Source organism: Phyllostomus hastatus, unplaced genomic scaffold (genome assembly GCF_019186645.2).
Source record: "Phyllostomus hastatus isolate PE091 unplaced genomic scaffold, TTU_PhHast_1.1 phas_scaffold_182, whole genome shotgun sequence".
In the NCBI taxonomy this organism is placed as follows: Eukaryota; Metazoa; Chordata; class Mammalia; order Chiroptera; family Phyllostomidae; genus Phyllostomus; species Phyllostomus hastatus.
Genome location: NW_025334013.1, coordinates 22,989,366 through 23,013,334, shown reverse-complemented (window position 1 = coordinate 23,013,334; position 23,969 = coordinate 22,989,366). Strand labels below are relative to the sequence as shown.

Here is a 23,969-nt window from a genome sequence, read left to right as displayed (position 1 = left end):
TTCGAATGTAAGGGTCCCCACGGCAATCTAGGCAAGCCCTCCAGCCCACCCTGACTGCCAGTGTCTTTTCTCCAACTCACATCTCTTTCTGAGCTCCAGATCAACTTATCCTAAGTATCTTACCCTCTAGCTATAGGGACCTCATACTCAATGTGTCTGAAGCTGAGCGTTCCACCTGCCCCCCTCCAGGCCCCACCTACAGCATTCCATCTTAGAGAATCAGAGCCACCTGGCTCCCACGAGCCCAAGCCAGAAACCTAGGCATCACTTACTTTTAATAAACTTGTTTTGGAGTAAATCTGGTTTTACAGAAAAGTTGAAGAAAAGATTAAACAGAGTTTCCTCATACCCTTCCCTCAGTTTCCCTTATGTTAACACTTTACGTAGCCACAGTACATTTGTCGAAATAGAAACCAACATCGATCGGTACATTGGTGTTAAACTCCAGCTTTTATTCAGACTTTGCTAGCTTTCCCACGAATGTTCTTTTTCTGTCGTTCTAGGATGCGGTCCAGGGCACCGCGCTGCATTTCGCTAGGCATTTTCGATGCCGCCTTTTTCTCCTGCCTTCACGTAGTCACCACGTTCTGGCAGTTTAACTTCCTACATCCCTTTTAATGAAAAAAATCTTTGTTCCCATTGTCCTGATTAATCTCCATAATTTCTTGGACTATTTTAATAGCCTCCTAATTTCTCTGCCTTTAGTATCTTTTCTGGTTCTTTCCTTGTACTCAAACAAGTTCGGTCGTCCTTCAAACTCTCCTCACTTAAAACTTCCTGATGCTTCCCTTGCTGATAAAATAAAGCCCAGTTCTTTGGTTTGGCATGCTAAACGTTTCACAGTCCTCTCCCAACCAACCCCCTCATTTTCCCCTCTTCTCTACCTTATGAAACTCTTGATCCAGCTGAATTTCTATGGCCTCAGCAAGCATGACTTCATACCTGTATACCTGCTGGAAGAAGGGTAAGCATTGTTTCGTGGAACTTCCTTCTAGAAGTGCATATATGTGTGATTGCGTCACGATGCAGTGCTCTGATGTTTTGTAATCTGTTTTCTTCTACCAGATTTTATTTGTTTAATGCCAGCTATGACCTAAGCCGATTACCCAGAGTTTGAAAAACACTGGGAGCGCACCGATTCTCTAACACTCCTGGCCAAACAGAATAGTCTTTCAGTTGGTTCCCATCTGCTTTCAGGTTATTAGTACACAGAAAACAATTTATTCCTCCCAGCCTGGGGGTGAGAGGGAACAGGCTGGGGAGGCTGACAGGGAACTTCTAAGTGAGGTGGAAGAGGGCACGGAAATAGCTTCGGCTCAGTTGCCAGCTGAGCAACAGTGGCTGAGTCTGCTCTGCCCGGCTAATGCCGAAGCCTGGTTAATGCCTAAAGCCCAGAGTCCTTTCGTGGTCTGTCTCCTTGTCTGGGCCCTTGGAAGAGCAGCTGTGCCCCAAAGGAGAAGGGTGGACATACAGGAACCCTGTCTAGGTGTCTGCTGCTTGTTTATGTCCTGTATGTGATGGGAGGATAAGGGCCTGCCTCCCAGCCTCGCCTTCATGAGGTTTGAGGGAGGTATGGGTTTCAGTGGCTGCCCTTACCTTACTCCTCCTGAAGCACTATGATCCTTTAAAAGAAAACAGGAAAGTGTTTTCTTTCTTTTTTTTTTTTTAAGATTTTATTTATTTATTTTTTAGAGAGGGAAGGGAGGGAGAAAGAGAGAGAGAGAGAAAAACATCAATGTGTGGTTGCTGGGGGCTGTGGCCTGCAACCCAGGCATGTGCCCTGACTGGGAATCGAACCTGCGATGCTTTGGTTTGCAGCCCATGCTCAATCCACTGAGCTATGCCAGCCAGGGCCTATTTATTTTTTTATTTTTAGAGAGAGGGAAAGGGAGGGAAAAAGATGGAGGGAAACATCAATGTGTGGTTGCTTGCACGCCCCCTACTGGGGACCTGGCCTGAAACCCAGGCACGTGCCCTGACTGGGAGTTGAACTGGCGACCCTTTGGTTCCCGAAGGCCAGTGCTCACGCTCACTCCACTGAGCCACACCAGCCGGGGCTGTATACGCTTTCTTTAATCATCATCTACATTTCCTTAGGACTAAACCTAGTTAGAGGATAAAACACTGTTTTGCTATGGGGATTTAAAAACAAAACAAAACAACAACCAAAAAAACCCTTACTGGAAAGAACCAAATGCTGAGACTTCATTAGAAGTTTCTTATGCCACTCAGGGTCTCCACATGGTATTGTTGCTTCTGCACAACCTTGACCTTATACTGGAGGAGCTGAGCCTTGAGGCCTGACAGGCTGGGAAGACCTGCTTCCCCTCACTGGGCTCTGGCCTGTGAGCCTCTGCAGGGGGCCTTGGGATTCAATGGAACTGAAAGGATGGTGGCAGATCAGAGGGATCTGTGTGAGCCCCACTTACGCTGTGACTTTGGGCAAGTTACTCTGAGCTATCATCTCTCTAAAATAAAACTTGGTGAGGACTACATGGTTAACAGGGAATGTTGTCCGCACTGAGAAGCTCATAATAAGCTAGTTTCTTTGACTTTCTGATGGATAGCGCGTAGGGAAAGATTCAGATATGACTCCCCAGTTTCTGGTTTGAGTAACTGGGTTGACAGGTGCTTTTTAATGAGAGGGCAAGTGTGAAGAAGGTCACGATTTGAATACTTGAGTCAAGGACTCCACTTCGGACCTAGGTCTGAGGTTCCTGTTAGACAACCCAGAGGAAATGGGCAGACAGCTGTGCACCCAAACCTGGAATGCAGGGAGAAGGCCCCAAGGAAGTCCAACACCAGAGGCCAAGTGGAGAAGGAGCCAAATTTGGAACCTGAGAGATCAAGGAACCAGGGGAAATTGGAAGCCATAGGAGTAGCAAGTGATCAACTAGGTCAAAGGCTGCCCTGACTGGTGTGGCTCATTTGGTTGGGTGTTGTCCCAAAGCGAAAGGTCACTGGTTCAATTCCCAGTCAGGGCATATGCCTGGGTTGCAGGTTTGGTTTCGGCTCATACGAGAGGCAACTGATCATTTTTTCTCTCTCCCTCCCTTCCCTTCTCTCTAAAAATAAAAAAAAAAATAGGTCAAATGCTGCTAAGTCCAGAAAAAGGGCCTTTGGATTTGACATTGTGGTTATCAAAAACTTTGCTGAGTAGATTTTCATAGACTGGTGGGGGTAGAAGCCAGATGGAAGTAGGTTGAAGGGTGAATTGGGGGTGAGAAAGTGCCGTTTGGGGCATAACAATTTTTCAGAAACTTTATGGCCAGGGAAATATATGGGGAAAGGATTTATGTTTTGTAAGGCAAGAGGCCCTAGAACATGTGCTTTGCAGAATGGTTTGGTAAATTATTCAGTAAGAGAGGGAGAGGCTGATGGTGCAGAAGATGCCTGAAGACCGAAATCCTCAAGAAAGCCAGAGAGCTGGGTCAGTCTTTACCTAAAACACATACACACACAGCCACCAGCTTTCACACTGATGCACACAGACCCCACCACCTATGCCCGACACATTCACAAGTCTCAGTAATTACTACACACACAGACCCAGGAGTCACTTCACCCACACAGAACTAAAGCCACACTGACAAGCCAGATAGACCCACTGTCTGTGCCCCATCTCACACGGGTGCCCACAGCCCCCTCCCACGACTCCCCCTTAGAGGCCCCTTCCACTTCGACCCCTCTTCCTAAGTCCTAGGGCCTCTTGGGAGGCGAATTCCGGCCTGGACTGAAGAAGGACGGGGAGGGCTCCCCATGCAATGAAAAGGTTTTATTGTATTAAGAGAATGAGAAAGCATTCTGAGAGCTGGGGAGGTACATTGACCGGTAGGGTCAAGAGAAACAACAGCAAATACAAAACCCCGGTGCCAACTTCGGGGCCCCTGGCATATCTCTCCTCCCCGCTGCCCCCTGCCCTCCCCCAGTAGCCCTTTGTGAGCCGAAATACCCTCTGCTCCCAGACCCAGCCGGGCCTCTTGGCGTGAGCACAAAATGGTGAAACTGGAGTCCGCCTCGCGTTGGGATGAATCAGTGGCACTGGGCATTTTTAAACGTTCAGATTTAATCACAACACACACACACACACACACAGAGATAGAGCAGACAGGGACAGAACTGTGAAGTGCAGCAGTTCTGCTGTTTGTGCTTTGTCTTTTTGGCTCCTGGAGGGCCCCCCCTGTCTACTTCTCTCTAGGATGGGAGGGGTCCAAAGAGCCCATGGGGGTTTTCCTGCCAGCACCCCTTTTTTGGGGGTAGCAATTCTGGAATGAAGGGTGCCAAGTCCTCAGTAGCACCTCTGGTTCGTCAGCAGTTTCCCTCCTGCCTTCAGTAAAACACAGCAAAGCCTTGGACCCTAGGAGCCCCCACCAGTGCCCAAAGCACCCTAATGGGCAGGGCTCAGCCCTGAGAACCAGGCTCTCCCCTGCCAAGTTCAAGCACTTCTCAGCAATCCAGGGCCAGAAAATTGCAGACAACTGGGCGCTTATCAATGAACTGCCACAGAGAGGCGACCCCCACCTTTTTTCACCCCAGACCCTGACTCCGGGTTTCTGGATGACTGTTCTTTTTCTGGCCTGACTCCAACCCCACCTTGTAATCCTTCCAGGCCCACCCCAAGAGCTAAGACCTCGTTTCAGGGAGCCCCCAAGGGATGGGGCCGAGAAGCGGTTATTTCCGATGCTTGGCATCCTTCTCTGAAGCCTTGGTGTCACCACGCCCACTGGCCGCACTGCTTAGAAACATCTTGTCCAGCCCCTTGAGCGCCTCCAGCAGGTAGTTCTGGAAGGCGGTGAGTGCGGCACAGATGGCCGGCCCGCCGAAGCCGTGGGTGATGAGGCTGAAGTGTGTCAGGCAGCTCTGCACGCCCGGCTCCAGGATGAGTGCCGGGCGGCTGTTGCCCAGTGGCGAGCGGTCCTGAGCCATCAAGTCCGCAAATTCCTTGCAGATCTGCCTGGTGAGGGGAAAGAGGGTCAGAGGTTAGAGGTCAAAGTTCTGAGCCCAGAGAAGGACCCACCACGGGCTGGGCGCTGAACCTGCCAATAGTCTGTAAATGATGATCATGCCGATTTTACAGAAAAGGAAACGAAGGTTCAGAGACATTGACTGGCTTCTCCCACTTAACACGCTAGAACACAGCACATGCCAGTGCCCTGGGGGCTCTCTTCTTGTGGGCACGCCGCCTGTACTCAAAGTCGAGCTCTGCCACCCCATCCAGGACACTTTCCTTGACCCCCGTCCCCATCCTCAACCCCCACCCCCAATGCCAGTCTTTGTCTTTAGAATTATTCGGGAGTGATCCAGAATCCGCCTCAAATAACTGAAATAATGGCTTGAACATGAACTGAGGCCCACATGCTGTGCCAAGTGCATCGTCCCACTTATCCCCACAACAGACCTGCACTGGTGTCTTCATCCCCCTCGTGTGATGCAGAAACTGGTTTCAGGGAGGTTGTAGGACCTGCCCAAGTGGCCAAGCTGGGATTTGAATCCCGCTCTAGTTTGCGGCCATTTTTTCTTTGTGGATCTTGTGTGTGGCTCGGGCAGGAGAATCACTTAGGTCTCACCTTAGAATCACCGTGAAACACAGTCAGCACCTTAGACATGAGTGGGACCCAGGAAGTGCTGGATGGGTGAGCCGGTTAATGGGTGAGGCAAGCCTGGCCCTAGGTATGTTTCTCCAGCTCCCATACAAACAGCCTCAAAGGTCCCCTGAGCCACAAAAGTCCCTCGAGTCTGTGATTCCACTTCTGCCCAGGGCACTGGAGGAAGGCTCCCAGAGGGGAGGGCGGAGATGCAACGTGGAAGGCTGCACTAGATGGGTGTTCCAAGCAGCAGAGCAAGCCCGAGGGCGGGAGGGAAGAGCAAGGAGGTCAGTTGGACTGGGTGGGGCTTGTGTGGGCTCGATTGTGGGGCCCTCAGAGGAGTCTGGCCTTTACCCTAGGGATTGGAGGTTTGCAAAAAAAAATTTTATTCCTTTCCTCTCTCTTTCTGTCTTGCTCTGTCTCTTCTTGCAATGAGATTCTTTCTAAAACCTAAAATCTTAATGGAATTCCAGTTCATTCAACAGACCCTGAAGCACTGGCCCAGAATCCAGTTTGAAAACCAAGGCAGACCATGGAAGGTTCTCGGGCAGGGGAGCAGTGCCTGCGCAGGGAGCCTGAGGGAACGGTAGGGTGCTAGAGGGAGGGAGGCCAGAGCTGAGGTGGCGGCCTGTGGACGGCGGTGAGGGAGGCACCAACAGGAGGTGCAGAGGGGTCTAAGCGTGAAGTAGGGACGAGGCATGATCAGCCTGGGGCCTGTGTGGGCACTGGTGCCTTGTGAGGTCTCTGGGACAGAAGGCTGATGGGTGAGGCTCAAGCAGAGGGAGCAGACCACGGAACCTCAGCCCCACAATGGGACGAGGGCTGGGGGTGGCATGGAGCAGTGTTTGGGGGTGTGGCACAGACTATGTAAGCCTTTCTGTGACACCACTTTGGCTGCTTTGTTCAACCTGCATTTGTTCGTGTTTGTCCGTGTGCGTGCGCTGTAGCATGTACAGCCTTGAGTCCAGGTGTGCCGTGCGTGGTGCCACTTGTGCCCATGCTTGGTGTCTGTGCGTTCACCTCCATGTGCCTGCTCATGGCACCCACGACAGCCTACGCATGGTGTCGGGAAGCGCCCACACTGCACCCTCACTCACTTGGCGGCCAGCAGCATGCTCTTGCGGCTGTGCAGTTCCCCAGGGTCGGCGTGCTGTCGGCACAGGTACTCGGCAGCTGCCTTGGCTGGAAACTCGGTCTCGCAGATGTAGCCAAAGTCTCGGGCCAGATGTATGGCCTCTCCTGCGGGGAGGAGAGGCAGACAGGTGAGCTGTCACCACAACCAGGTATATCTTGGAGCCTAGAGCCCTACCATGAACCTCTGACCCCCTGGCCAGGGCCTATTCTGCCCCATCTTCCTTCTATAATAACTTCCTCTGATCTCCCGTTCCAGCCTCAATCCCATCGCCCTGCCTTGGGGCCACCAGGGACGAGTTCTGGGTTCAGGACGGGAGCCTGAGCTTGAGATGACTGAGCCCAGAGTCACCAACCTCCAGGGAAGAGACTCTAACCCCCTCATCCCTTTCCCTCATTCAAACATGGGCCACTACCCCCACTGCACACACACACACATGTTCTCTGCTGCATGTGTGTGCATGCACATACACACACACCACACACAGAACTTAAGCATGACAGAGAGAACGAACATGTGACTAAATGCACCCTCCTGCATTAGAGGCAGTCATACATAGTCATGCTGGGTGACTCAGGGCTCCTTGTGTCCACGCTGACGCCCACCCTCAGGCCCCACTCACCCTCCACCAGCGAAGTCAGCAGGGTCACATTGGCAGCCTTGCGACGGCCAGCTGGCAAGTTGAGCCCCATCTTCTCCAGCCGCTCCCGCAGGCACCGGCCTCCATTCTTGGACTTGGCCCTTCACATGCACAGGGAGAGACAGACACACACTATGAAGACGAGAGAGAAGCGTGTAGGCTGAGCGACCTTGAGTGACCCTGCTGCCTCCACCAGCCCCTGCTGAGGCTAGGCTCTGGCCCTGGGGACAGACAGTCTGGGGTCTCTTCCAGCCTGGTCTCAACGTCTTTCTAACCTCACTGGCTTTGTAGCCAAGACAGGGGGCAGGGGGCCCAGCATCCAGCTCCAGGAGCCCCTCGTTGCTCCCTAACCCTCTCAATAGCAGGACCCAAGGTGGGGCAGGACAGGCCTTTTTCCCCGCCTCAGCCTGCCAGCCAGGCCACACACAGCTACCCAGGGACACACAGACTTCATGCAGAGAGACACTGGGGCAAGCAGACACACACAGGTATGCATAGATACACACACAGGTGACCACACACTGAAGGCCAAGAGTACACACACCCCCTGACAGACAGACACACACAGAGACGTGGAGACCCAGATACCCAGGCACATGCGGGGACACAGACAAATGTTCACACCACTCAGGACCCCAGGGACGAATGTGCAGACGCACGCAGACTCACACAAGCCCCTCGGGGATGCTCAAAGAGACCAGGAATAAGGAGATGCCCCCACACCTGCACAAACACAGCCTCACACAGAGGTACAGACACCTAAACATACGTATGTCTAGCCCCAAACACCCAGGTAACCACACTCACACAGGGTAGGACACAGGCTAGCCAACCCATCTCATTAAAAGTAACACAAGAAACACCCATGAAAACATGTCCTTCTGGCCGCCCCCTACACCACACACACACACACACTCATGCACACACACGTGCACACACTGTCCTCAGACACACCAAGACTCTTAGTCCTGAGCACTGATATCTTATCCAGGCACAAAGAGGGACAGACACACAAGTAGAAGGTAACTATGGACCCCAAAACACACACACCAGAGAGGCCCATGTTCCACAGGACCACTGGGTCCTGGGGGTCCCTTTCCTAGAAGAGGGGGTAAAGACGGCACTCTCTGACCCCCAGACCCAGCCTTGCCCAGTCTGCCCAATGTGGGAGAGCCCGCTAACCCTTGTCTGTGCCCAGGGTTCTTCCTCCACACCCCACCCCAAAGCTGCAGACGTGTGGTTGCTGCTGGGGGCCTGGGCCTGCCCTCAGAGCAGCACAACCCCCCAGGGAAACTGAGGCATAGGTGATGGCCCTGTGGCTTGGGGTGAGGTGGGCCCCTCTCTGATCCCCTGAGGATATATGATGAGGACGTATGAAAGAAGCACGAATTTTGGCCAAGGCACAGTGCAGGGCATGGTGGGCTGGCCTTCCTACCTGCGAAGGACACCACCCAGCAGTGAGGCGTTGAGGCACTCGGGAGGCGACAGTCGCCGCTGGACCTCCCCCACTGTCACCTTGTACTTGGATGTCGAGCTGAGCAGTGAAAGCCGGCCTGGCACGGAGCAGAAGACCTCACTGGGGTTCGTGATGCCACCAACCAGGCTGTCTTTGGCCAGTGAGAGGGCGGAGAGGCTGCTGGCTTTGGAGGGCATGGGGACTGTGGAGTGGAAGCAAGAGCAAGGGAGAGAGAGACAACACTCAGCCAGGAACCACAGGACACTAGCCAGCTGTGGATTGGGCGCTTTGATGGAGCACCAACTGTGTGCTGGGCGCCACGCTGCATGCTGTGCACACATGCAGACACATCTAAGTGTCCCAGCGTCTTTCAGAGGAAGGTTCTACGAAGGAAGAAATGAAGGCACATTGAGTTAATGTGACTCGCCCAAGTTCACTCAACTAATGGGTGGTGCAAACTGAATCCATAGCTGCCTGGTTCTTGAACCTGTGTTCCCTTCACTAAGCCAGGCCAGATCCCTGGTAAAACTTCAGCAGCTCCAGCAGACTCTTGGAGTTTGGGCAGATGCGACCAGAGAGGGAGTTGGAAATGAGGAAGTGGAGTCTGAGCTAGAGGCAGGATTCCTGGGTCACTGTGAAGGGCCCAGCCAGACCTGCACAACTGCAAGGGGTCCCCAGTTCCCCCCGCCCACTTGTGATCCCCATGTCTTCACCACCCCCCAAAGTAGCAAGGGGACAGGAATGTTACAGCCCCTTAAGCTTCTAGCCCTGGCCTCTTCCTGCCAAATCACACTGGGATGCTTAAGGAGACCAAGAATAAAGAAACACACCCAATTGCCTCCTCCCTGAAAATGCTAATTATCTGCTAATATCTATAAAAGGCAGGAAAGGGAATCTGAGAAATTCATTTTCTAAAACACATTTCGATACCCTTGGCTATAAAAGAAAGTTCTTCCTGCAGTCTGACTGCTATCTTCCTGCTTAGCTTCAGGGGGAAGGGAGAATAATTGAGAATACTTTCCCTGGGCCAATCTTGTTTCAAAGAAGTGAGAGCCTTGGTAGAGAAGGCAGGTCTTTTGTGTGCATTGGGTAGGGGATCAAGTGTGAGCTCTAGGGCCAGCAGTTACTGGGCAGTTCCTGTGCTACGTGCTCTAAATCCTCCCAACAACCCCAAAGTGGTTTATTATTCCCATTTTCCAGATGAGAAAACTGAAGCCCAGAGAGGTGTGTTTCTGTATTTCTAAACATTGCCAACTGATTCCAACACTTAAAAATTTAGCACAGGCCAAACAGAACCCATGTGAAGCGTCACCTGGGGTGTGGGGACACCGGCATGACAGCTTTGAGCCCCACGCAACTGCTCACTGTCTCAGGGCTCTTCCCTGCTTTAAGGAGCAGGGCTGCTCCCTCCCAAGCTCTGGTTCAGGTACTATCCTGGTGCAAAGCTTCCTGGGGCCTCCACCTTTGTTCCTTGTCACCTGTGATCCTTCTCCCTACCCAGTGACCCTTCCTGTCTGATTCCAGCTCCACCTTCCCACCAACTAGGAGTGCCTGAGGGTGGAGTCTTGGCACAAGTGGCCATCAGTGAATGTGGAGTAAATGAGAGAAGCAGGGGCCTTTGAAACTTGCAATAGGAAAAAGAATGACGATGGCCCACAGCTGGGATTTGGAAGAGGGGTGCTGAGGGAGCCCCATTTTTTTGTTAGCATCTAATAGTAAAACTGCCTTTCCTCCTTGGGTCCCTATTCAGGCACCAGGGAGGGGCCAAAAGCTCATGGATGGAGGGTGGGTGGGTGAAGGTGAGAAGTGGGAGGTCAGAGAGAACTAGCAGCACACACATACCCTACCCCAGGCCCATTCCCTGTTCCCAGCCCAGGACCAAAACTAGGGTGTGGCAAGTGAGGCACTTGGAAAATTTAAGGAGGCACCAAAATTCTCAGTAATCAAGATAAGTAGTATTCTAATGCAATGATTAAAGTAATAAAAATTAATGACAGAGTTTATGATGACAAAATATCACAATTTTGATTAGACAGGGCTCCGACCCGCTGTGGCTCGGCCCTGCCTCACCCACCTCCCCCTCAGCCCAGCCCTGTCCCAGAGCGGAGAGCAAGGATGCCCTGACTGGACAGCTGCGGACGCCAGACATGCAATGGGAACCCTGCCCGCCTCTCATCCCCGTGTCTCCCGGGCCTGTACACAGGCCCCCTCTTCACCTGTGTCCTTCTGACCTGAGGGACTTTTTACAGTGATGGGACTATTCTATATCTTAATTCTTTTAATGGTTACATGACTTCATACATTTACATTTATTGAAATTCATAGAAATGCACATCTAAAAAGGGTAAACTGTACTGTATGTTAATTATACCTCAAGTTTGACTTTCAAAAGTAAAATGACAAATTGATAAGTAAAAAATAAGCCCTGGCTGATGTGGCTCAGTGGGTTGAACGTCAGCCTGAGAACAGAGAGGTTGCCGGTTCGATTCCCAGTCAGGGCACATGCCTGGATTGGAAGCCAGGTCCCCAGTTGGGGGCCTGTGAGAGGCAACCAATCAATGCTTTTCTCCCTTTCTTTCACCTCCTTTCTAAAAAATAAAATCTTTTAAAAAATCAAAAACTTTAAATAAGACTGTACTTTCTCCCATGTCCCCAGCCAGAGGGAGCAGTCAGAGGAACAGAACATTTTTCTGCCCTTCAGCTGCCTCTTTCATCCAACTTCTGCCAAAACCTGGGGCCCTCTGAGGCCAGACCCTGTGAGAGGGGAGACAGGCCAAGATTACATGAGGCCATTTGTTCGTGTGCAAACAGGGACACGGTGAGCACGAGTGTCTCAAAAATGGCTGTACGCAAAATTATATTCCCTGTCATATGAAGAAGAACGAGGGTGAGATTGTGCACATGCAAGCTTCCTCGTTCAACAAATACTGAAGCCCAGCTCTACACACAGACAGTCTCGACCCTCTTGAATGTGGCGTGCATGTGGGTATCTGCAAGCTTTTGCTCCTGTTGATATACTTGTACACAGTGGATCTTGGATTTATGGAAACATAGACGCCGAAGGGTGTAGGTGCATGACAGATGGACACGTGTGTGTGTAAAATAATGAATGAGAGACTTTCCCTACTTGTCCTTCCATCTCTCCTCAGAGCCTCTTTCTTCAAAAACGGCAAGAGGGAGGGCACCAACCGAAGGCGAGGGAAGCAGGCAGCCTGGAAGAGGGACAGGCATAGAGGTGGGAGTTACACTCTCCCAGATTGCAAAGCAGGGACAGCAGCGTTTGTCTCCCACACCAGTGGCTCCTGAGGCGTGAGCGTTCTACTCATGGTGTTCTCGGTCACGCATGCAGAAGCCCTTCCTACTCCTACAGACTCCTACAGACTCCTACAGACACAAGAGCTCCTGGTTATTCATCCTGTCAGACGAGACTCTCACACACGTCCACACACTCTCATCACAGGTGGTAGAACATGGTCTGATCACTGAATCTGGGGAGCATGCAACAGACCACCCTGGAAAGCTGATGAAAATGGATATTCCCTCTAGCAGAAACATAGCAGGAAAACCTCTGCGACCTTGGCTCGGGCAAAGAGTTCTAGATACAATATCAAAAGCATGATCCGTAAAAGAAATAATGATGCATTGGACTCATCAAATTATAAATTCCTGTAGCTCGAAAGATACTATCAAGAAAATTAAAGGACAAACCACAAACTTGAAGGAGGTATCAGCAAATCATACATCTGATCAAGGATGTGCATCTAGAACATATAAAGCACTCATATAATAAGATAAATAAACCAATTAGGAAAAGGTGAGAATATGTGAAAAGATGTTTCACTGGAAATGATACAGGAATGGCCCATAGACACATGGAACAGTGCCCAGTGTCTTCAGGCATTCTGGAAATGCACACTGAAACTGCACTGAGATCCTACTAGGACGGCTGTAATAAAAATGACAGACAATAACATCAAGTGCAGGTGAGGATGTGGAGAAGCTAGAACCCTTACACGTTGCTAGTGGGAACGTAAAGTAGAACAGCCACTTTAAAAAACAGCTTGGCATTTTATTAAAAAATCAAACACAAAATTACCATAAAATCCAGCATTTCCACTCCTAGGAATTTACCTAAGAGCAATGAAAACATATGTCCACACAGAGACACGTATGGGAATGATTACAGCAGCATTATTCATAACAGCCAAAAAGGGGAAACACCAAGTGTTCATCAACTAATGAATGAATAAACAAAATGTGTTACATCCATACAATCAAGTAGTGACTCAGCAATTAAAAAAAAAGAACTACTTTTATATACATGTTACAACACAATGATCCTCAAAACATTATGCTAAGTAAAAGAAGCTAGATGCAAAAGTCCAAATATTTCTATATTCCATTCACATAACATATCTAAAACATGCAGATTTATAGACAGAAAGCTGATCAGTGGTCATCTAAAGCTTGGGGTGGGAATGGGGATTAACTATACATGGGAATGAAGGAATTTTGGGTGGTGATGGAAGTATCTACAACTGAATGTGGTTAAGATTATACAACTATAAATTTACTAAAAATCATCAAATTCCATAGTCTTACGATGGGTGAATTTTAGGTATGTAAATTTTACTTCAATAAATTGGTAAAAAATGCCAAGTTCCAGGGTGTTCCAGGGCTTCTCATTCAGTAGGTGTGGGGTGGTGCCCCGGGGAATCTGCATTTCTTAACAAGTACCCCCAACAGATTCTGATGCAACAGTTCCTTAGGCCATACTTCGAGAACCGAGAACCACTGTCCAAAGCCTGAGGCAGAGGGACAGCAGGAAGAAGGCAGACAGGAGGGGTAGTGACCCTCCTCCCAGCCCACCTGAGTTTCCTTGTCTCCTCCGGTAGGACCTGCTGGTTAAGTTTCCTCCTCACCAACTGCCAGAGGGCTCAGCGGCTACCCTGCACTCCCCTGCTCCGCACTGCCCTCAGCCTCCCTCCGAACTTTCTGCATGGTCACTGACTGGTTTGTCTGTCTCCCCACGGGGCAGACAGTGTCCTGTCTGGGAGGCAACTGAGGTGTGGATGAGCAAGTGCAGGGTCAGATGCCGTCTTTATGTAAACTGTTGATATTTTGTCGATCATGGATTTTTTGCATTCTTCTTATTTTAAAATGTTGCATTAAAATATATTACATATCTAAATCTTGCCTCAGAGGTATGTACCTCACCCTAGGCCTGGACTGCCTGGAGATTCACTTGGAAGCCAGACCCTCCCCATCTCCCATTCCCTTCCCCAGAGCCAAGGGGAGCAGAGGAGAGGGTGACTGGTTACATCAGCCTTCGTCTTCCCCAGAGACCCCCAAGACGACAATGGAGTCCAGCAGAGGGGGTTATACAACTAGACAACCCATTCTCCTCCGAGGGAAGGAGGAGTATTTCAGTTCTCATCACCAAACCACTCCCCTCCAGCTGTGACTGTATAAACTGAACCCCATGGGGATTGTTAACCTTTTTAACCTGTCTGGCTTTTCCACAGACAGGGCATTTGCACATGCTGCACCTAGTGCAAGTGAAAGCAGCCAGGCCCTTTCTACACCCCCTCTCCCAATGCACTCAGACCTCAACATCCATCCATCATTCACTCAACAAACACCATTGGGTGCCTGGGGAGCTCCATCCTAACGCCTCCTCCAGGAAGTCTCCCATCCTCAGACACTCACCACTCCCCTTCTGAGCTCCCACCGAGCCCTGTCCAGACCCTCTCACTGCCTCTCTCGGCTTGAAAATAATCCTCTCTAGGTCTGTCTTCCTTGCCAGTCGTCCTGTCTGCTTTCTGTGCCCTTAGGACAGGTCGCAACACTGGAGGGGACAGATGTGGGCAGAGGGGACAATGGAGGCCTCCTGGTTTCCCCTCCCGCCGGCCTGGGCCCCATCTGCCATCCTCTAACCCACACCTTGGCTGCAAGGGGCTGCCAACCTGAAGTGTGGTGTGGCCTGGCCGAGGCAGGGGTGGGGGGGGGGGGCGGTGCACGGCGCGCTTCGCCTCCCCTGCCCGCCTCCCCTGCCCTCCTCCGATGCGCGCCTCCCCTGCCCTCCAGGATGAGTGTCTGGAGTAGCGAAGATTTCGTAACCAAGGGTTATGGGCCGGGAGAATTTCCAGGCTCTCTTCCCCGGAGGCACCCCACGGTAAGAAGACCGTCGAGCTTCTAGGATGGGGCTGCCTCCCTTTCACACCCAGGACTCCCAACAGCCTTCTGCACAGTGGCTCCTCCGCCAGGGCCAGGAGGGGCTGGAGGAGTGGCAGGCTTCAGCCAGCCGAGAATGACTCTCCATAAATCCAGGGCTCAGGCCGGAATGAGGCCCCCACAGCTGCCGGCAAGTGCGGGAGGGCTTCAGGACTGGACAGGGGATCCGGGTGCCATTGGAAAGGCCCGAGGGCTAAGAACGGCGCTACTTCACGGCCCACAAGGAGCTGGCGGCTGACTGGAGTCCTGCAGTGACAGCGCAGAACCCCTGCAAAAACTGCCGCTTGTGAGCTGGGCTCCGGCCGGTCCACCTGTTTAGTCAAGGTGACTCTGCTCCTTGCTCACCACGCACACCCGGAGGTCAGGAGCTCTGGGAACCAGCAGGACCTTCGCATTTGCAAAGCTTGAACGCACTGGCACTGCCTCTCTCTCCTTCACCAGGGCCCACTGGGGAGCCAGGCACTTCCTTTCCTCAGGGAGCCCCCATTCTCAGACGTCCAGGGTGGGCTGCCCAGGGGGCAGTACCCAGCTGGGGTCGCCAGCGCCCCACCTTGCTGCTGCCGCATTCAGCTACCGACCTACTGACCCCACGGTCCAGCAGGTGTGCACAACTAGCCCTGCAACATCCTGCACAGCACCTGCAATCACAGCTGCCTCCCCCAACACCACCCCACCCGCGGACAGCTCAGCAGCACCCCGGGCAGTCCTCGCCACACTCGCTGTGGTCTTGGGACTGCCTTGGACCCGAGATTTAGGGACACTGACGTCCCTTGAGAGAAACCAGCTCCGGGGCAATTCCAGTCCTTCTTCACAGCAAGTCTTCCTGTCCTCGCCCTGGTCTGGGGGTTGGGGTTTACATACTCAGAGCACCAGCTGATCTTTCTACTCTTCTCCAGGGCAGAGGTCCCCAGGCCCCTTCCCATAATACAGGGGGCTGGCCTCCTCTGAGAGTCAATGAGACTAGGTCCCTCAGCCCCTCCCACAGAGTCAGGACCAGGGGGCTGTGACCATGATCATATCTCCTGGGGGCCTGAGCTCTTCCTTCTGATGGGTTCAAAAAAGTCCACTAAGGCAAAGCAGCTCCTACCCCAAAGCTCTGGGTCCCAAGTTCACACCTCCATCCCAACCTCAGGCAGCCAGTTACCCAGGTCCTCTCAAACCCCAGCTCCAGGTGACACAGCCCCAAATACCTTGGGGCGAGGTGAGCCCCCCCACCCCGCCCCAAGTTCCAGGAGGTCTGTCCCCGCAGCTTCCCATACACACTTTAGGAGGTCTGGCTAACTTTCAGCCCCTGGTAACACAGCCCCCCTCCTGGAATCCCAGCTCCCACCCCCACCTCCACCCCCAGTTTCTGCTGGGAACGGAGGTGGAAGGCAAGCAAAGCTGGGACTTGAATTCACTTTTGAAAAATGACTCAAGTCGAATCACACCGGAGCAGCCAGTGCCTGTCTCAGGCACCTCGGACTTGTCTGCGACTTCGGAGTCCTGCCCCGCATCTGCCCCAGATCTACTGAGCCAGTCCAAAACCTGGACCCCCCAGAATCTGTCTCTGTCATTCTCTGTCTCTGTCTCACCTTTTCCTGGCACGGCCAGAACTCTGTACTCAAGCCAGAAAATCCGCTCGAGGGTAAGTCTCAAACCTCTGGCTTTTACTAGTCCAGAGACACAAACACCACCCGGAAAATACGCAGGAAGCGACCCGCACATGCTTAGAGACCCTCAGTACCAAAGATCAAGTTTTGGGGCACAACAGAAACACTGAACCACACGGAGGCCTCCCACCCAAACACAGAGAGAGGTACACCAATACAATAGAAACGCATCACACACAGCGACAGAAACACATGCACCAAAAATACCAGAAAGACACCTAGGAAAGGAGTACACAGACACGTACAGGACCTGAACTCACATCGGTACCCAGGAGCAGACAGGCCCTCACCTCCTGCACACTCGGTATTCACTACCGAGCTTCCCTAATCCCAAATGCCGAAAGCGGCTCCCGCTTGGAGAGAAAATTTCTCAGGAGAATGCAAGATCCCCACCCCCAGACCCAGTCACCTGCCAGGCCCTGCTGGGAAGTAAGGAGCAGAAAGCTCTTGCCAGGCTAGCGACTGGTAGGCGCTGTAATGTGGAGATCACTTAACAAAAGTCCTGGGAATAGCACCCCCATTCTCACCTCTTAGGAAACAGGGAAGTGGTTTAACTCGTTCTGCAAATTAACGCCAGATCCAGGGGAGTGCCCTCCCTTTGGTGGCGAGGGGCCAGGACCTTATGCAGCTTGACTGGCCCTGGGAGCCAGCTGAGCGCTGATGGACTGGGCTCAGCCCAGGCCGCAGGCTGTGGGGCCAACTTACCAACCTGCACCGCTGCCCAAGGCCTGGCCAGGTCCCCCATCCCCTCCCCTGTCTCTTTACTGGGCCAGGAAGAGTGAGGGCTCCGCGGCCACAGAGCCCGGTGGCGCACAGGAGGCACGCTGGTGGGGGAAGAAAATGGGCATGTGCGCCCAGGGCGGGCACCAGCTCTCCGGGTTCTGTCCTGGCAGATGCGCTCCAGTCCTTACCTTTCTTGATCACAGACTGCTCCAGGAGGCTCATTCCCGACTCATCCATGGCCTGCAAATAGGAGATGCGGTGGTAAGGGCGCTTATGGACCTAGTGTCTTGTTGCTTCCTAGGCCCCTGCTGTCCCTGGCTCCTGTCCTGCCTGCTCCTCCCAACGCGCAACTCGGTTCGTCGCCTGGGGCGGCCACCGGTGGGACCAGTATTCTCCAAGGCTCGGCACCGTCTGTGCAGCCGATCTGGGCCACAGGTACCTTACCGTGCCGCAAGGGAATTTTGAACCTTAGGCAACTCCTCTGCCTCTCTTTGCTCCAGCCACAAGCTTCCCCAGCAGACCGGGACGGGCATAGGTGTCCTGCGTGGCCCAGGCAAGAGAGAGAGAAGTGGCTGAGACACTTCTCCATTTACTCCGCGGAGGGTTGCCGCCATCGGGCACTGAGCACAGACTCAGTGCCAGGCTGCCTTAATAGCCAGGCAGCGTCTAACCCGGGCCACGGGACGCATCATCGGAATCATGAGGAAGAAGTGGCAGGCTGGGAGAAAAGTCTGGTTCCTGTGTTTGCCATTCTGCCTCCAGCCAGAGTCCTAAATCATTGCGGTGGGTCGTGGCCCATCCCGGACCGTTCGGGCCTCACCTGCAGGTCCTCCAGGCCAGGCGGAGCCGCCAGCCCGGGGAGGCCAAGGGGCGCGTCCGCCAAGCTGTGCGCGCCGTCGGCCAGGCTGTGCAGGAGCCGTGGCACCGCGGCGGCGTAGTCCCGGCGAGGGTCTAGGCCCAGGGCGCGGGCTGGCGGCGCCAGCAAGCCCGGCGGCTCCTCGTGGGCGCGGGCGGCGGCGCGCGGCGCTGCCCAGGCAGCCTGTGGAGGCTGCGGCTGTGCCAGGGGCGCCAGGCCGCCGTACGGGTCGCTGGCCAGGTGGGGAAAGGCGGTGGTGGCGTCGGGCGCCTGGCCGTAGGGCAGTGGCGGCTGCGGGTAGGGTGGAGGGAAGTAGGGCGGCTGAAAATCGCTGGCGGCGGCGGCGGCCGGCGTGTGGCAGAGCTGCTGCGCCGGACCGTAAGCCGCCGGGGGCAGAGACGACAGGCGGGCCCCTGCAGCCGCCGCGCCCAGCCCGTCGGGGCGCTCCTGGGGGAGGAGAAGGGCGCGTTAGGCGACCCACCGGCAGCTGAAAGGAGCCCAGCCCTAGAGGACCCTCCTTCAGGTCAGTTCGCAAGGACCCAGCTGCCGTCCCACCCGCTTTCCCGGGGCCAGAGGTTTCTCTCTGAGTGACCGGCGGGCGCAGGAGCCTCGGGCTGGGACCAGGGTCTCCGCGCTCACCACGCGTGGCTGGCGGAGTCCCTGCGGCCCTCTCCCTCCGAGATTTCGTTGGAGGAGGAGATTTGGAAGGGCCAGCGCTCAGGCTTACTGCTGTCCCCGCGCTCCCGGACCCGAGACTACTCACCATGGGGGAGTAGGTGTGCACCAGCATGGGGCGGGCAGCGTGGGGCGCGAGGCGTGGCGACGGCGGAGCCCTGGCCCGACGGCTAGCGCTGCGGGCAGAGGTGCGGGGCCCTGCCCAGCCCGCGGAGTCGCTTGACGGCGGGGGTTGTAACCCAGCGCGGAACCCAGCGGGCGTCGGGTCCTCAAGTGTGGGCGCCCCCGGGAGAGTCCATGGGGGCGGGACGTGGGCCGGACGGGCTCTGATCGCACTTGGAAAAGTCGGTCAGCGGGTGCCCAGCACCCGCCCTGCTTCCTCTGAGCGCTGCCTGCTCCATGCACTCCAGTTATAGTGGCGGGGGCGCGCCGGGCCTCCGGGGGCGCGCGTTAAAGAGACACGCGGTGGCCGCTCTCTCCGTCTCACCCGGGACTGCTCCAGCGGAGGCGCGGCTTCGGCGCGACCCTCCGTGGTGGGTAACGGGGCGTGAATTCAGCCCCCGCGGGTCTCCCAGCTGAGCTGCTGTGAAGCAGAGAAGGTTTCAAGGCTGGGACGTAGGGGCCCTCGGTTTGCATCTCGGCTTTACTGCTGTTTTGACTTGGAGCAAAGCACCGCTCTTCCTCGACCTCAGCTTCCTTGTCTGCAGCAGGGGTGTCAGTCTTTCCTCTAACCACCTCGCCGGACTGTGGATGAAGTGGGCGATTGTGAACGTGGGAGAAGTTTGTGAGACTCAAGCCCACCGGCTCGCGTGCAGAGACGTGTGTAGGGGCCCATCGCAGTCTCTCGATCTACACAAGATCAAAGCACCTCTGAGGGCGCCCAGGTCCCTCCCGCCTCCCTGGAGTCGGTAACTCCCAGGGCCAAGCCAGGGTCTGGGGAGACACAATCTCACCAGACTGAGAGAGTAGCCTGGGAGGGGGGCTGGGCGTGAGCTCCGCCTGAGAAGGGCTCGAGGTGTTTCTCAAGCCGGGAGGGCCTCGGCTGCCGGGACGTGGGCCTGTTAGTGATCTGTGTGTCATCGACGCCGTGTGGGCTCCGGGCAGGCTGTGTGTTACCGTGGCGGGCCTAACCGGCTCTCTAGCCGTTCCGGTCTCTGTAGTGACTCCATCTTTCTTATTTCCAAACCCCAATCCTGCCCCCCTGAGAGAAACAAGGACAGGGATTAAGGGAGGAATGCTAAGGGGAATGAGAATGAAGAAAGCAGAAGGAAGGTGTTTTGTAGTAGAAAGAATCACAGCAAACACTTATTACAGATGTGCCAGACTCCGTAGGAAGTACTTGATGCGTATGGAGCCATTTAATCCTCACAAAGCCCTGTGAGATAGCTAGCCTTATCGTCCTCATTCTCGCGTGAAGAAAATGAGGCACAGGAGGGTGAACTGACTTGGTCAAGGCCAAGCAGCTAGTTAAGTGGCAGAGCCAGGGTAGCCCGTCCCTAGCCCCTCTCTGTGCTCGGAGCTCCTATTCCGTGTTGGGTGAGACTCAGGTGCCTAGAATTTCGTCCTGACTTCGACTGGCCTGTGATGCTGGGCAGATCCCTTTGCCTCTCTGACCTCAGTTTCTGCAGCTTTGACAACAACAACAAAGTAGGGGAGGGCAGAGAGGGCTAGACGTTTTCTTAGGCCCCTTTCTGTGAAGTGCAAGATGAGAATGTAAAGGTGAAATTATTGAGGTAGACTAGAGGAGAGGGGAGGTAGAGGAGACACCACGAACCATGAGATGTACGTGGTCTGGGTGGTCAGGTCTGGGTCACCTCAGCCTGGGGGTGCTGCGGGGGAGGAGGAGACTAATAGCAGCCCCAGATCCATCACTGAGAACTCTCCAGAGGTTGGAAGCACCAGCTAGAGCAGTGGACGGAGTAGAACTGGGCATTCTGTGACCTCGTGCCTAGGACAGATCAGAGGTTAGGAGTGTGTGTGTGTGTGTGTGTGTGTGTGTGTGTATTTGTGGGTGTGGTCTTTGGTGAGACCGCTTTCACCCCCATCCTCAACTTCAACACAGGACGCTAGAAGTCAGGCGCCAGGACAGGTGTGTATGTGTAGTGCATGGCATGCAGGTAGGTGGACCCCTTTGGGACAATTCCAGTGCAGCAAGGCTGATAATGCCCCTGCCCAGCTGTGGGGACCCGCTGCGCTCCCCAGGAGTCTTGGGAAGGCCAAAGTGACTGGCTGGGCTGGCTGCCTGCCCAGTGGCTTCCTTGGGTTTCCTCACCCAACTTCCCTACAGCCGAAGATACCCCCTTTTCGCTTTATTCTCCTTTCTTCTCTGGCCATTTCTCAGTCTTCTTTTCTAATTCATCTCTTTTCAGCCACATCTTTAATGTCAGTAATCTATCCTCAGAATTGAAGTTTCTGCCTTTTCTTTCTATCTACCATCTTCATGGGTGAGTTCATCCCCTCTCAAAACTTTAATGACTACCTGTCTGCCGTCGTCTCCCAGCCATGTTATCTCCAGTCTGTATCTCTCACCAGAAACCCAGGCGCACAGATGCAGTTGTCAGTAGGGCATTTCCTCCAGACGTCGTGCTGCTGCCGTCTGAAACTCGCCAAGTCCAGAACTGAGCTCAGCACCTCCTCCCCCCACCCAGCAACCCGTACGTGCTTATCCTCCTGAGTTCTGTGGTTCCATAAAGGCCACCACCATCCTTTCAATTAAAAATAGAATCATCCCAGACTCTGACCTCTTCCCTGCCACCTAAGCTACTCTTCATGGTATGTTGTCATTTCTCACCCTTAAAGAAATCTCTCTCTCCCTCTGTTAGCACCTTAAGCTACCAGACTCGTTCTCATAGACTGGTAGTTCTCAGAGTGTGCTCCCTGGACCAGCATCACCTACATCACCTGGGAATGTGTTAGAAGTGCCAGTTGAGCCCTGGCTGGTGTGGCTCAGTGGACTGAGTTCCAGCCTGTGAAGCAAGGTGTTGCTGGTTCGATTCCCAGTCAGGGCACATGCCTGGGTTGTGGGCCACGTCCCCATTGGGGGATGTGCACAAGAGGCAACCACACATTGATGTTTCTCTCCCTCTTTAAAGTTAATTAATTAACTAACTAATTAATTAATTAAAAAAGAAGTGTCAGTTCTTGGATCCCAGCCCAAACATAACCCTGGGGGTGGGGCCTGGCGATCTGTATTTCAATAGCCTGTAAGGTGACTCAGAAGCACAGTAAGGCTGGGAACCTCTGTCCAGACCACTACAGACCCAATAACTGGTCTCCTGCCTTCATCCATATCTCTTCTGATCCCATTCCAATTTCATTTAGCAACAGGAGTGACTAGACCATGTAACCTCCATACTGAAAACTCTGCTGGGGCTTCCCACGGTCCATCGTTAGGGAAAAAAACATTTAAACACTCTAAGTAGCACACCAGGCGGCTGCAACTAATTTTCCTTTCCTGCCTCATGAACTATTTCACAAGGCGAAAGGAGAAACAGAAAATGTGTCCTGCACTGGGTTTGGTGCATGGCAGGGGCTCAGTGAATGTTTACTTGAGGAATGATGAAGGAATGAATGGTGAGTGTGTGAATCTCTCAGTCTATTGAGTGTTCATGTAGGAAGCTTCCATGCGAGCATGACCCTGGATAGCTAGACAGAGAACCCAGGTATAATCTTAGGAAGTCATCTGATAAATGATTTTGCTTATGGCTACTGGGGAGAGGAATGTTCTCCATTGTCTGCTGCTAATTTGGGGGGCTCCTAAAAACTTAAGGGGGGGTTCTACGGCTGCAGACTCTTTCAAGCCAAGGGACTGCTCACTCTCTGAGACACATGCACAAGTGCGGAGGCCTGGGATATGTGTTGGGCACACACATAGACACCCCTAGGCAGACGAGACACACAACAAGCACAGAGACACTCATGGGAAACACATAATACTGGAACACAGGACATACACATATAATGACATATAGCTACACACGTCCAAACATACAGACTCCCATTTTGCATGTTTAACATATTGCTCTTCCCCCAGGCTCAGAATTTTTCCTCTCTTTTAAAAAAGTGAGCTTGCATTTGGACATTTATGTAAGGGAAAAACTGTGGCCTGTCTCCTTCATTGTTGACACAGCCACCCTCCTCCCAGCCTTTCATAATGTTCTGCTCTGGGCTTGGCTGAGGGGAAGGGGGTGGTGGGTGGTGTGCAATCTGGCACAGAGATGCTTAGGCTCCACCTTGTGGTAAAATATTACAACTGCAGCTCCAGTCTCCTTGGAAGCTGAATTACCAGGAGCAAGTTTGGCCTCTCCAACTTCGCCTAACCCTCCCTCTCCGGAGTCCGCAGCCCAGAATTCTCTGACCGTTCCTCACTAAAGGACAGACAGGGCACAGTCTGCTTTGTATTAGGAGGCTGTCTTCAATGTTTGGCTCCCCCACTGCATGAGTGCAGGGACCGTGAGTGGTTGGTTGCCACTTGCTTTGGGTCCCTTCTCTGCTCTTTGCACCTCCCCAGATGACCTCAAGCACTCCCAGAACTTTAAGGACCCTCTATACAGACAATTTACATATCTTGCTCACCCGGACCTGTCTCAATTCCAGAGTGCAGGAAACTGCTCCGGATGTACCACAAGTAGCACAAATACACCCCTTACACTCAGAGCTTCTATTGTGCACAAACCTGTTTCGCAGTGTTCCCTGTGACTGTGAACGGCCTTATCCACTCAGTGGCCCAGAGCAGGAATCTGGAAGTCATCCTTGGCTCTCCACCCCTCTTCACTTCCAGTTAATCACCAAGCCCTATTACATAATTCCCACCTGTGTTTTCTGCATCCTCACCGCCACTTAGTTCAGACTTACTGCCTCCTCTTGGAGCTCTGCCTCAGTCATCCCTCTTGCAGACAAAATCATCTTGCTTAAATGCAGCTGGGTCACATTCAATCTGCTCAAAAGTCTGTGGTCTTGCATGATCCTACATCTAAGCTTCTTAGCACAGCACCCCAGGGCTTGGAAGAGCTGGCC

At 53.4% G+C, this 23,969-nt stretch overlaps 1 protein-coding gene across 1 annotated transcript; it reads right to left on the bottom strand.

The window, feature by feature from the left end:
• Positions 1-4,671: 4,671 nt before the first annotated feature.
• Positions 4,672-19,068, bottom strand: TFAP2E (transcription factor AP-2 epsilon). Its single transcript, XM_045859650.1, has 7 exons — positions 19,042-19,068; positions 18,243-18,725; positions 17,611-17,662; positions 8,793-9,015; positions 7,340-7,458; positions 6,683-6,824; positions 4,672-4,954 (listed from the first exon to the last, which is right to left on the bottom strand). Exons 1-7 carry the CDS (start codon positions 19,066-19,068, stop codon positions 4,672-4,674), a joined length of 1,329 nt encoding a protein of 442 aa, XP_045715606.1.
• Positions 19,069-23,969: the final 4,901 nt, after the last annotated feature.